The following is a 15,026-nucleotide window of genomic DNA, read 5'->3' as shown; positions in this document are numbered from 1 at the left end:
CCAAGAAATCCAGCTCAGAAAAGTCGAAAATAGCAAACTAACCATCCCAAATCATCGGTTTCAGACAACACACACCAACGAAAGACTAAGAAATTGTTATGAAAAGTCGGAAATAGCAAATTACGCACCTCAAATCATACGTTTCAGACAACATACACCTACGAAATACTAGGAAACCTAGCTCATAAGAGTCTAAAATAGCAAACTACTCATCCAAAACTAGAGGTTTCAGACAACAAACATCTGTGATGGACTAAGAATCCTAGCTCTGAAAAGTCCTAATAGCAAACTAGACATCCCAAATCATAATTTTCTGACAACACATACCAGCGAAAGGCTAAGAAACCTAGCTCAGAAAAGCCGGAAATAGCAAATTAACCATCCCAAATCGTAAGTTTCGGACAACATATACCAACGAAAGACTAAGAAGCCTAGCTCATAAAAGCCTGAAATAGTCAACTATTCATCCCATTCTAGAAGTTTCAGACACCAAACACCTATGAGAGACTAAGAATCCTAGCTCTGAAAAGTCCAAAAAGCTAACTACAAATCCCAAATCATAAGTTTCAGACAACACACACCTATGAATGGCTAAGAAACCTAGCTCAGAAAAGTCAAAAATAGCAACCCACACATCCCAAATCATAGGTTTCAGACACCACACACCTACCAATGACTAAGAAATCTGGTTATGAAAAGTCGGAAATAGCAAATTACACACCTCAAGTCATAAGTTTTGGACAACACACACCAACGAAAGGCTAAGAAACTTTAGCTCAGAAAAGTCAAAAATAGCAAACCAGCCATTCCAAATCATAGGTTTCAGACCACACATACCTATGAAAGACTAAGAAATCCAACTCAGAAAAGTCAAAAATAGGAGCCCATACACCCCAAATCATAAGTTTCAGACAACACACATCAACGAAAGACGGGGCCCAGGGAGGGCCTTTGAGGGTGTGGGGGGTGGGGTCCTTGAGGGCTGGGTGGTCCTTTGGGAGCTTGAGGGGCCTTTGAGGATCGGGGACTTCCTTTGGGGTTGGGGTAGGGGGATCGGAACCCTTTGGGGTTGGGGTAGAGGACCTCACGACACTGTTCAATGGAACTTGTGCATTATAACGACCACGGAGTTTGACCCTCAAATCCTCTTCTAAAATCTCTTCAAAAATCCTATTTTAAAATGTCTAACTGTTTCGCCGAAATAATTCCCTAAAATAATAATTTGTTCTGAAAAGATATAATAAAGCCTTAAAAAAGTATTATAATGTGGGGCTCAGGAGTCTTTGGAGGTCTGGGAGCCCTTTGGGAGCCCGGTGGACCTTTGGGGACCGGGGGAGGGTCTTTGGGGGTTTGGGGGCCCTTTGGGAGCCTGGGGGGTCTTTGAGGATCGGGGAGGGCCTTTGGGGGTCCGGGGGACCTTTGGGGACCGGGGGCGGGCCTTTGGGGGGCTGGGGGGCCCTTGAGGGTCGAATGGTCCTTTGGGAGCCCAGTGGACCTTTGGGGACCGGGGGAGGGCCTTTGGGGGCCCGGGGAGAGCCTTTGGGGGTATGGGGCCCTTTGGGAGCTTGGGGGGACCCTTGAGGACCGGGGGCTTCCTTCGGGGTTGAGGTAGGGGGATTGGAACCCTTTAGGGTTGGGGTAGGGGGATTGGAACCCTTTGGGGTTGTGGTAGAGGACCTCACAACACTGTTCAAATGGAACTTGTGTATTATAACGACCACAGAGTTTCACCCTCAAATTCTCTTCTAAAATCTCTTCAAAAATCATATTTTAAAATGTCTCTAACTGTTTCGCCGAAATAATTCCATAAAATAGCTAAAAAGGTTTCGCCCAAATAATCCCTAAACGGAATTTCAGCATGTTCCTTTTGTTTGGCATCCCTGCACTGGCGCATTTCAATCATTTGGAAACCTGATTCCCGCGGTAAAACAATTCATCGCTAAGATCTAAACTTTGCCTCGGAAACGATTCTTCTGGAAGAACTCCAGACATTAATAAACTTCGCGCCGGAGACAATTCAATCAATCGTGACATCATCTGTCATGTGTGATCTAAACTTTGCCTCGGAAACATTTCTGTTCGAAATCCAAAGACATTAATTAACTTGACGTCATCTGTCAGACATTAATTAACTGTTTCCCGGAAACTCATAACATTTGGCTCGAACAACAAACATTGGAAACACGCGATCTAACTGTTTCCCGGAAACTCATAACATTTGCCTTGAACAACAACAGGAAGGAAGTGTCATTAACTTTGCCCGGAAACAACAACAACATTGACCATGGCATTCGCTGAGAGCGTGCCCAAAACAAAACAACAACATTGACCCCATTAACCATGTGTTCTCCCTAATGACTCTATCGTGTGCCCAAAACAACAACAATAACATTGACCCCATTAACCACGTGTTCTCCCTAATGACTCTATCGCGTGCCCAAAACACACCTGGAGAAAGAGGTCATTGACCCTGTCCTCATTAAACTTTGTAAAAAAGTTGTAGGTGGCAGCACGGGTGTCGCGTGGGACCTCCTGAGGCATCTCTACTATTCCCAACTATCAGAAGGGCACAATTTTTCACGCTTATCTTCCTAGGGCGGATTCAGAATTTACATCTGGGGTGGGGGCACGCACGAAAATTGAGCTTCCCGATGGGCATTTTCACCCCTTCGCCACTGTAGTCAGAACAACTTTTGACTATCTGGTAGAGGGTGCGTGTCATTGCTCCCCCTCCCCTGTTGTTGTCACAATCAAATGCTCAAGAACAACGTAGTTCTTTCTTCTTCTTTTTTTCTGTGTGCTTTTTTCATGGTGATCAAGCAAAGCCAAAAATTCTTGGAAAAAAAGTAGCTTTTGATAGCCAAGAAAAGCTAAACTTATTTTCCATTGAGGAATACTGACTGAAGGCCTTACCTGAGGGTGGAGGTCATCAGGTCTACCTCCTTCCCCACCATTCAAATGTAAAAATTACACAAAAATCATCCTGCCCACAAGAGTTTCTCCATTGTTAAAGTCTCCCGAATTAAATTCTACGCATAGACCAGCACTATTTATTCTTATGTTAACAACATAGAGGAGCAGAGACTTTATTTGAAAAAATGCAGTGACTCAAAATCTTTTCATTCGTTTTACTCACTTAAAACTTTACACAAAAGCACCAATCATGTTTGGCATTCTTTCTATCAGCGTAAATTAGTGCCAAGCTTGAAGATCATGCATATTTCTAAGCATAGATCATGATATTTCATGCATATATAGGCATTGTTTTTAAAAGACGGGTTATCTGTCTCCATAAATAAGGAATAATGTAACTGGTTTATCAAAATACGCAACAAAAATAAGCCAATAGAATTAAAGCACATTTTTCAATACGAAAGTAAAAAACAACGGTCTCTCTTTTTTTGTTAACAGATTTGCATCCGCCAGAAGGTCGCATTTAGCCATCTAGCCCCCCCCCCCTATTAATAAACTATCAAGTAATATAGAGTCCTAGACTTTATTCTATTATCCACTTTTGTCTTATGGCTGTCATAGCTGTTGAAAAGAAGATAATTAAATAGTGATATGAAAGCTTCTTGAGCTGATATGATAGGAAGAGAACATTCTGCCTTTAAATTGATTTTAATTATCAGTCTTCTTAATTCAGTTTTCTTTTTGATGGAACAAAAGATCCCCCATTCTTAAACAAGAAAGGGAAGCTCTAAGAAAAACATTTCTAGTTTGGCTGACATAGAAAATTTATCTTTTATAAAATTAAGGGAGTTTCAGAATTTATAACAGAGGCCACGTGACGTCCGCCACGAGGTTGTATATAATTGCAGACAGAGAGCATGCTGCGTTTTATGAGAATTAAATAAAAAAAACTATTTTTTTTTCGACTCAAAGTAAGCAGCAGCATTAAAACTTAAAACGAACAGATTTTATTACGTATATAAGGGGGTTGCCCCCTTCCCAACACCTCGCTCTTCACGCTAAAGTTCTTTGGTACTTCTAAAAAAGCTTCTTATTGTTCTGATTAAACGACCCTCGTGTTTCAGGAGTCGTTATTAAGGAATTGGGACAACATTCAATCTTTAGCGCAAAGAGCGAGGTGTTGATAATGATACCATCGTCAGGAACGTATGGAAGGGGAATGCCTCAGCGTTTGCTCCCTTTTCCCCCTAAAGTCCTAAAATCCACTGAATTTCTGAGCAGTTCTTATTCAAATCACGAATAAAGCTTGTTTTATCATTATTACCCCCCCCCCTTTTTTTTTGAAAAAAATAAATCCTGTGCACGTGTCTCACTATCCTACCGTTTTAGTCATCAAATAACATGATAACTCATTTTTATTTCGTTCATTCACAAACTGCCATCTAGTTAGATTCCCTCTGGATATTAGCTAACCATGAAAAAGAACTACCATAAAAAGCAAATTATGGCAGTTATAATAATAATTAAATGTTTTAAAATAATAATGATTTTATTACAAAATAATAAGGTACTTGTCTAGAATAATAAGGCCAATTGTTAAATAATGAGGCCAAAAAAGGTAAAAGAACAGTCCTAAATGCTTTGAAGATCTTCATAGGAATTCCATCGGGCCCGGGAGCTGAATCACCTCGTATTTTGTTAAGTGAATCTTCAATTTCTTCCGGGGTGATTGGGTCGCATAACACATAATCTTCCTGGTTCAGAGGGAATAATGTTTCTTTACTGTTATCTAGACCTAATGTCTCTTGTAGGTGTATGTTGCTATCCTGGGCATCTTCTTGTAGTAGTTTGAAGTAATCGGGCCAAGCTTCAGGGGCGGGCACCTCTGACTGTCGGTCTTTTAGCCTATCTCTTTTTATGATTTTCCAGAACTCCCTACTGTTATTTTCTCTAAAGCACTTTAAAAGAGTGGCTTTTTCATTCCTTTTATAATTTTCCTTTTTGTTAAGTTTTTGTGCTCTTTGCGTAATAAACATTAACTTGTTAGTGGCTTGATTTTTGATTCATCATCCGGTGCATTCTTTACATTGTGTAACATTTTATCCAAATTAACGCTACTGAATTTACATTCTTTGTCATAAAAACTTTCATTCTTTTTCTCGGCTGATTTTACTGATGCCAGTGATTTGCTTAAAATTTGTGAAAACCTATTCGCTATTGTTTCCGGGTCGGCATTCGGTACCTCGGCCTCATTCTTCAGATGGTCTATTTCTTTCGCTATGGGGTCATTAACTAATTTCTCATGGACCAGTGCCCATTATTCATGTGACCAATTGCAATTTATTCTAGGAGGTAAAATTGCTAGCTCCTTTCTCTTCCTCGTTTCTTTATTCACACACCTCTCCTCATTACTCCTCTCAACCAAACAATATTCCCTTCAAGAAATAATATACTCTGCTTTAACTACAAAGTTGTCTGATCTTGTTCCATGTATCACTTTCACATTTCGGGATTCAACTTCAAGCCCAGTGTCAGCCAATATATAATCAGTCAAACTAAAGAAAGGTCCAGAAACAAAAGTGTACTCACCTAAGCTACCATCCTCACCAAATCTCCCATTGCCAATTGCGCAACCAGAACCTCCACACAGTGCAAGCAGTTTCCTCCCCCATGAGTTAACTCTCCTGTTTCGATCTTGGCTCATTCGTGGTATAAAATACATTGAAGGAATAATCCCCGCTACAGGGTCGTCCTCATCATCTGAAACAAACTTCATATTTTTTCTGATTGTTCAGCAGTGTAAGCGTTTAAATCACCTATTAATAACACTGAATCTCCTTCATACCGCGATCTAATAAGAATAATTTCTTCGTCTAATATTGCCCAAGTATCTTCTTCACAATATGAACTATTTTCTGGTGAAATATAAACATACCCCAATATAAACCACTTCCCCAAAAAAAAACGTAACCATATCAAATTCTCAGACATGCTTGGCAAACGACTTCAACTGGAAAATTCATGCTGCTTAACTAGCACTATTATTCCTCCATAGTTCCTGGAATTCCTTTTTTTTAGATAGATAGATAGGTTTATTTTCCATATATCAGTAAAATATTTACATAACAATCTACAAATCCCCACAAAGGCTCCGTGGCCTCAAGGAGGGGGATTGTGAAAAGATCAAATAAACATTAAACATTTAAACGGTTAAGATTTAAACAATATTGACATAACATTAACATTTAAGCATATAAACCTAAGCGTTTGAACTTTCAACATGTGAAGCATTTGCTTCATAAAACGAAAAAAAAAAAAACAAGGAGGGTTCACTAAATAAGCTTTATCAAACTACAGTGAATGATGTCCCTCTATCTACCCGAAAAATAACATAACCAAACACTGAAATTTCCTGTACTGGCAATAACCATGTTTCAACTAAACAAGTTATTTGTGAATCCAAAAATGAACTATTTAAACATACATCTCTTTTTCTACTTAGACCCAGTACATCCCACGTAATAGCTGATAGTTTCTGTATATGGCTGTTCCTTATCCTATGACAAATGGTGGTCGTTCTGCTAGAGTTTGGCCACATTTTTTCGGACTATGACTTTTTCGTTTCTTTTCCGATTTTGGTTCTTTATTTGGTCTCACCTTTCTTCGATCGTGCTTACTATCGTTGCTTGGGCAGGTCCCTTTTTCCTTTCGGCCTATCACTTTTTGCGTGGTTTCCACTAGGAGTGTTAGGGTCTAGTACCACAGCCGGCTTTTCTATGATCGTTGTATCTGAATCACTGTTTGAGATGCTTTCAATTTCAGGATCTGTAAATCATTAATTTACGCTTTAAGACATTAATATTATAGCATAAAACAGATACTGATAATAACGTAAAAGTCATCAAAAAATCTTTCAATGTGTGAGTTCTTCAGAAATATATAATCAAGCCAAAAAGCGACTGCCCTCTTAGATTAAATACGCATCTCTTTTTTTTTCTTTTACTGTATTGCATGAACACTGAATGATAACCGGAATGAAATCCGATAGTATGGGTGACATTGAATGTCCCCGGTTCAAACGTGACTCCTTATTTTAGTCAGAAGTGAAGTGAAGAGCAATTACTATGACATAATTTTAATATAAAGTAATTAGTATTTTTTTTATCAAACAATTATAAAAAACAGTTTATCAAACAGTTATGTGTATTTTGTATTATTTGTAAAACAATCCGAAATTAAATGAAAAAAATGTTTTTAATTGAAAGAAAGAAGCGACATTAAAACTTCAAAAAAACAGGAGTTATCCCGTATATGAAAGGGGCTGTCCCCTCTTCAACGACTCGCTCTTTACGGGGCTAGTCAACGTCTTATCGCATTTGACTTTTAAAAGGGACACTAGGACTTTTGATCTACAATTGAATATGCCGCATCAAAATTTTATTTGATATACGACACCCCTTTCTAGAAAAACCTTAAATGTTAATAATGGGCAATAATTATAGTATATAATATTTGCCTTGAGGACCTTGACCACGGTCCACAAGGTCCCTTTGCTTTCGTTGTTGCATTTTAATGGTGGTAAATACGATAGACGAGGGTATTTAGGCTCTTGCTGTGAAATCGCAAACTCTTCCATATTCTTGCTGGTGCTGTATTTCCATACAAATTTTCCTAATTTTTAATGTTGAATGTTGAAATGTCCATATGCCTCCAAGAAGTTGTATTTCCTCCAAAATTCGTTCATTAGTACGCGTCTGAATTGATTTATTCGTTTACGAACTTAAACAATGTTGTATAGGTATCTAATAAATTAGTTTCAATTAATTCTATTTGTATCCTACTTCTTTTCAGTTATTTCAGGCGAAAGTCTTGTCATGATTCTTTTTTATGGCCAACGGCGTAAAATGATGCCATCTATTTTTGTAAAATCTTACGATACCATTATTGAAGTACTAGAAAAATTTAATACACTTCCCAAATACACTTCATAAGTATTCACTACAGTTGATTGAAGTATGGACAGAGAAATAGGCCTAATCATCAGAATTACGGTCGCTATGGTCGTGCTGGGCTTGATATTAAGCTATATTTGGAATAATTTGGAACCTTCATTTAGCCCAATGGACGAGGACAATGTAAGCTATTTGGCCTATCTAGATTAGCTAGGCTAATCGGTAAAATTCTAGGCTACTCTAGCTATTTTGGAAAGGAGATAGGTTAGAAAAATGATTTCCCATATATGTCTCTACAGACTAAAAAAGGCCTATGTCTCGGGAAGGATTTTGAAGTACCTACCTCCATTTCATCTCCCTCTAGAGGGTCCTGAAATTGCCTACAGAAATTTTGATAAAACAACATTTTACCTTAATTGTCAGTTAGCCTATCAGTTTCTATTCTCTGGCTTTAGTACTGAATATGCAATTCCTTTTATTTGAGTAGATTTTTTAGCCATATCAATGGTTTTTTTTTATTTCAGGAAATGTAGCCTATTTGCATATCTTTAAAACCTTATAAATTCTGATTGAGCAAAGTTTTGATGCTGAAAACAATTTTTTAGCACTTCATTTAAGCTCAAGATCTATTTTATAACATTTCACTTTTATAACACATATATTTCTAAAGGTAAGGACCCTCCAGAAGGATGAGGAGTTGAGGAAAGAACTTCAAAATGCCTTCCTGTGACATAGTTTTGCCTGTAGAACCACCCCTGATAGTTTCATTGGTAAATATCTACCAAATCATTATTCAGTTTAGAATAAAGTGAATACACCATTTGATGCCTTTTTTATGCTCATTACAAATATAATCATTTCTGTCAGAAATGAATGTACCAACAATACTTTTGTGCCCAGTGCCCAAAGCACCCAAGAACCCAAAACATTTACTTTAGCGCCCAAGAACCCATAGCGCCCACAGCTCCCAACTTGAAATATAAATTCAAGGACACCCAAGTATCAATAGATATACAGACACACCAAGATCATTGCGCAATTCCCGAGGAACTGAGAAGTTCATTTGAAGATTCATCATCATGGTAAGCAATAGAATAAAAAAATGCTTCATTTTATGTAGATTAGCCTATGCCTAGCCTATAGAAATGTAGATAACCAAGGCCTATTTCACAATTAGGTTCATTAGCTTACAAAAGAAAGGCTATAGTTTTAGAACATCTTTGTATTCGTTTTGTGCAATCACCCTTTATAAAGAAACACTATAAGATTCTTTAGACTAGGCCATTTTAAAAGAGATAAATTTTCTGATTAGCCTAACCTCATATTAAGATGGTCTAGCCTAAAAAATAGACACACATATAGTCAGAATTCGATTGTGAATCCATATATAGCTAAATTTATCAAGATCCCCTCCTGGTAAAATTCTACCAAATCATACTATTGAGTTGGGAATAAAGTGAATACACCATTTGATGCCTTTTTTTTATGCTGATTATGAATATAATAAGCATTTCATCAGAAATGAATTTCAGCCCCCCCTATATATACCTAACCTAACCCTGAATTGGCATATACAGGGGAGGGGGGCTGAAATTCATTTCCAATAGAAATTTATCCCCCCTCCCTCCCTCCATAATGGTGAAAAATATACCCTGAACTATAAATCAACACTATATTTTTGGTATATAGCCTACCAAAAGGGGGGAGAAAAGTATAGGATCATGGTATCAACTTCAAAGTCTATTAACTATAGTAATTTATTTATTATGAAGTAACTAAGTAAGAGTCTTTAATTCAGGCTCCTCACTAAACAAAATGTAACCCAGTTGTGCTGCTGATTTGTATCTAGTAATTATGTCAGTGATTCCAATTCTTAAAATGTAAATGGGGCAAAAATAAACAGTTAGCCATAATAAAATAAAAATTAGCAAAATAGAAATAAGAAGGTATTTTTCAAAGTCTAACTGAGACAACTGCTCCCCCCCCTCACCAAATTGGCACCCCAAAATTATGTGGCCTAATGCTGAATTAGAATAAACAGTGTTCATTGGTAAGTACAAACAATACAATAATATATTGTATATGATTCATAATACACATATAGTGTATATATATTACATAATAACAATGACAGATGATGATCTATTAGTATTGCTTTATTTTATCGACATTTGTCATTCAGAGAAACCATGACTCTTTAATTTTGTTCTTAATATAATTCCTGTTTTTGTTCCATTAAATTTTTTTGGTACTGTTCTAATATCTGGGCAACGTACAAGAATGCAACTTGAGAAAAGCAAAGATCAGATAACAATACCCAGTAGTTTCCTATCTTATGCTCTATAAACAAGGGGATTCTCACTCCAGGAACTATATTTAAGCTTTAGTTTTTTTGGGGTTTAGGAGGAAAAAAGGTACCTAGGTTAGTTTAGGTTCTGTATTTATTATATGCTATGCTTTACCACCACCCCCCTAATGTGCAGGGGTAGGGGGGTGGTAGTAGAGGTGGTTGAAAGAGGTAGGGGGGTAGGAATTAATTAAATTGTTTCTCTACACAGCTAAAATATTACACACCCATATCTACCAGTACAGAGGTGGAAAAGGCAAGGCAGGTCAACATCAGCCCCACCAGGAAATTTCTTTGGAGTGGTAAATACTGCTAGGAACTTAGTTTTCAGCAATTTATAATGGCAATATTTTCCTTTTTCTATGAAGTATTTCAATGTATTTAAACACATGTATGTAATGTATTTATCGGTAAGAAAATTCTATTGTAGAGATATATTACAGCTAAAGAAAGCCATATACGAGAATTTCATTCTAAGATATTATGAAAATGTATTCATATTTAAGTAAATTTGTAAATTAGTTTCTCAAAAAAGAAAAGAAAAAAACTGGAAGAGACCAGGGCTTGCTTCTTCAACTTATTTTGTGAGTTAAAAGATTACATTAAAAATATAGTTTTACTGAAACATGCCTAAAATATTAAATTACAAATCAAAATATTATAAATTAAGAAATATGATTAGTGTATAGTATATCAATAAAATAAAATAAGATCAAATATAGTCTCAGCCCTTTCACCCAACTGTAAAGCTTTCAAAGCATTATAATTAACTCAACATTTTCATTTTACTAAATTATCTAGCCGTAAATGGTTTCCAACTATAAATAAAAATACATTTTCCAACTGGGGTCAATTGATAACGCCGATCAGCACTGTGAAACGAAGAGACTGAGGTTTATTATTTAAATCTGCATCCTTACTTTTGGAGCAAGATGCAGTCTGGTAAGTTAACTATTTGCATTAAAAAAATATAACTTAACAATATACATTTATGAAAAACAACTTTTTTCAACTAAATCTTCTAGACTACCCATGAACTTGCAAAAATAATTTATCCTAAGGGCGTGCCAAGTAGGGGCGTGTTCAGCCTCATTGCTCTTCCTTGGACTTGGCATCATTCTTGATCCATTTAACGTGACATAACCATCATAGTTTTTCTTTCATTATAGCTCAAGCAAGTGGGATTGAACCACATTTTTCACACAGCTTATTGTTAGATATACCGTCACTTGAATGAGTACCGAAAACTATTCTTTATAAACACTGAGAATATTCTCACCAGCCTCTCAAATCGGCCAAGTTTCAGAGCCATTGGTGACCACCGTAACTACAGTGGCATACAGCTTTTTGGGGTAAAATTCTAGCTGCTTCAGTTACTTTTGCTATCTTGGAAAGGGGTTAGGTTGGGAAAACAAAACTTTCAGGGATTGGTCTAATGACTAAGTATGTACTGGAAAGGTATTTTGAAGTACCTCCTCCACTTCTTCTCTCTCTAGAGGGCCCTGACCTTAGATGACCTTTAAAAATCCTTATATTATAAAAGTAAAACCTTGCAAAATAGATCTTCTTCTTAAATCAAGTACAACAAAACTTTTTCAGCTTCATTTATGATTTTTAAAATATCTGAAAATACATTTCCTAAATTTAGAAAAAAAAAAAAACAACTAATATGGCTCAAAATTCTACTCAAACAATAGCAAATGCATTTTCAGAACTAAAACCAGAGAAAATGAATTAAAATTAAGGTAAAATTATGTTTTGTAAAAATTTCAATAGGTACAGACCTGTCAAGTAGGGACATTTCTAAGACTTAGAAATCATAAGAGGGTTAACATAGAAGCTTGACAATATCTTCCTATAGTATTTTTTTTTGCCCTGGATTCATTACCGAAATTTTCATTTTCCTAACCTAACCCCTTTCCAAGAGAGCAAAAAGTAGCTAAACTAGAATTTTACCTCTTAGTAAAAATTTGAAGACTTCGTGGTTATCTTCCGTACTGTTGTCAAGTGTTAAATGACACATATGTGCACTGTTAAATGACACATATGTGCTACAATCCTGCCATTCTTCTACAATTTTGATGAAAATCGAGCAAACCAGAATTTTAAGGAATTTTTACAGAATTCCTCTCTTTTTTCTTTATTTCTCTGTATCCTTTTCTCTATCCAGAGGCGCCATTTCAGCCAAACCTTAGGGTGGGCAAGCAATCAACATGGGCCTCGAAGCAGGCTTGTATAAAAAAAAATTGCCTCTTGCTTGACACAAAAATACTGGGAAAATAATTATGCTATGGATCTTGATCAATGTTTTGTCCATAATGCTTTCAACTCAGTCTTCCTCAGGGATCGAACATCCGTGGGGATGGTCAATGGGGAAAATAAGGGCATTTATCAATGGCATAGGGTTTTTAATATTCCTCTCCTCAATTTTTTCCAGGGAAAGAATATTTTGTACCTAAAAAAAGTTTGCGGGCTTGCCCTCCCCTGAAAAATCCGTTTGAACATCCCTAGTTTGAATACATTTCAATAAAGTTAGAATACTTATTTGAATAGAATTGGATAGTCAAAACATTGAAACACATAAACAGAGATGTCCCTCATCCAAAAAGGAACTCTTTTTTTGGCAAAAACAAAATTTGTAACTTGGATATTTCTGTTCTTATCTTTGCCCCCCCCCCCCAAAAAAAAATCTTTGAATATTCTATCCCTCCCCCACACAAAAATATAAATTTCTTACAAAAGACCACTCTGTATTTCAAAATTTCCACAGGGTTGTTGTTCCTCCAAAAATGTCTTTATTTTGATACAGTTCAATAAAGCTAGAAAACACATTTGAATAGAATTGGGCACTAATCACACTCGAAACAGAGATAACCTACCCCCAAAGGCCTTTCATCTGACAAGAACCATTCATACCTCTAAAGATTTTTGCAGGCTTGTTCTCCCCTGGAAGAGAATTCCTAGACTATCCCTGGTTTGAATGTGTTGCAATAAAGTTGAGTCAACTTTTTAATTCAACAATAAAGTTGATTGCAATAAAATAATGTAGTCAACACATTGAAATAGATAAACAGAGAAGAATACAACAAACGCAAACTGAACCAAGTCTAGGGGCAGTATCGAACTCTCAACTACCAATCTTGGGAGATACCTTACAGTTTATAAGTGACCATGGAATTCCTGTGCTGTTTTAAATTCAGTTTTCTGTGAATAGAAGCGTGGCGGCAGAATGCACCTGGCGACGATAAATCACTTCAGTCCAGTTTTTGTCAGGAAAAAATTACTCTATGATAATTTATTGCTACCCCTGGCATTATGTGCCCCTAGGTCTGGGCCTAGGGACCTAGTCGTAAATCCAGGCCTGAACGTGCACATATTTCCTTTTGGTGAATTGACTATTTGAGGTGCAGGGGGATTTAGTTACACGAGGGTTAAGTTAAATGGGGTTCAGTTGCCCGGTGGTTCAGTTACACGAGGATTCATTTGCACGGGGGTTCAGTTGAACGGTGGCTCAGTTGCACAGGGGTTTAGTTATACGAGGGTTTAGTTAAATGAGGTTCGGTTGCCAGGTGGTTCAGTTACACGAGGGCTCATTTGCACGGGGGTTCCGTTATAAGGGGTTTCAGTTGAACGGGGTGGTTCAGTTACAGTGGTGCAGTTTCTTTGTGGTTCATAATTTGCACTTTGCTGAAAAAATATAAATGCTTTTACTTTTATAAATTTAGAAAATCAAATAATATTAACATTTTGATTACTAATTATCAGTATATGTATATTAAACTGACAGTGCAAATTCATTTGTTTTTTTTTTTTTCAGCAAAGTGCAAATTATGTTCTGGCCTTAGGAAGGCATAGGGGTTTATGATACCCTTATGTTAATTTCTGCTCTTTTTGAGTTTGACTCGGTTTTTCATTGTAATTTCTGTTCGTTTTGGGTTTCATTTATTTATCGATGCTGATTTGTGGTAGTTTCACGCTTGGTAGATTATTTGATTTTATTTTTGCTCATTTTTTGTTTAATGGAGTTTTTTACTTTTCTCTGAAAAACTTATTTTGTGGAAAAAGTTTTTTTTAAATTAATTTCTGTTCGTTTTATATTGACACAGTTTTTTTCAGGGCAAAAGAAAATAATACTTAAATCTTTTCGTTTTTTTAAGAATTTATAGTTTGGCCTGCTATTTGTATGCTGGAGAAAAATTTTGGCAATTTTTAACAACATACACCCTTTTAAAAATCTGGACACCTATAGTAGTGTTTAATTTAGTTTCATAACTCTTCTAGTTGACCTGAAATGGAGAACTTGATAGCATTCGCAAAAAAAATCTGTTTACTTTCTTTGATAGCTTGGATACACTTACGCTATTTTGATTTGATTAAATTTTAAGAGCAGAAGTAGCTCTGAAAGTTTGAACATAATACCCTCAGTCGTTCTTGGGATACTGCTTAGATGTCTTATTGGAAATTAGCAGTAACACAGTGAATTTTGATTTAATCTTATGGCAACATTTAGTTTTTAATAATAAAGGCAAAAGGGGGGGGGGTGGGCGTGGGAGGGGGATTAGTTTCCCTCCAATCACTTTCAACTATTAAAAAGTCATCAGCCCTTTCTGTTTTCAATCGAATCGGCCCTTTTAGAAGTTCCTATGACAACTACTTCGATACAAATGTTTATGGCAATTGTCTGGGGTAAAGTTTTACCGGGATTGAATTGCCTAAAGGTTCTCCCCGGGGGGGGGCATTTTTCCGTGGATGTAGAGCCGGATATTTTAGTATTATTTAAAAACCATCAAAAACTATATTAAAAAAAGAAGGTG

At 36.5% G+C, this 15,026-nt stretch overlaps 2 protein-coding genes across 3 annotated transcripts in view; both read right to left on the bottom strand.

The window, feature by feature from the left end:
• Positions 1–15,026, bottom strand: part of LOC148940283 (uncharacterized) — a 351,557-nt gene that overhangs the window by 288,433 nt on the left and 48,098 nt on the right. The gene's annotated exons all lie outside the window — the stretch shown is intronic.
• LOC148940284 (uncharacterized) overlaps positions 1–15,026 on the bottom strand; it is a 37,294-nt gene that overhangs the window by 18,873 nt on the left and 3,395 nt on the right. Inside the window, exon 2 of the mRNA XM_089106271.1 lies at positions 5,503–5,673. Within this exon, the coding sequence (XP_088962397.1) occupies positions 5,503–5,673 (171 nt within the window). The remainder of the gene's footprint in view (positions 1–5,502; positions 5,674–15,026) is intronic.

Source organism: Artemia sp. Qi Xiang Cuo, chromosome 20, assembly GCF_049724085.1.
Source record: "Artemia sp. Qi Xiang Cuo chromosome 20, ASM4972408v1, whole genome shotgun sequence".
NCBI classification, from domain to species: Eukaryota; Metazoa; Arthropoda; class Branchiopoda; order Anostraca; family Artemiidae; genus Artemia; species Artemia sp. Qi Xiang Cuo.
Note: the sequence above shows the minus strand (reverse complement) of the source record. Positions and strands in the feature narration are given on the sequence as shown.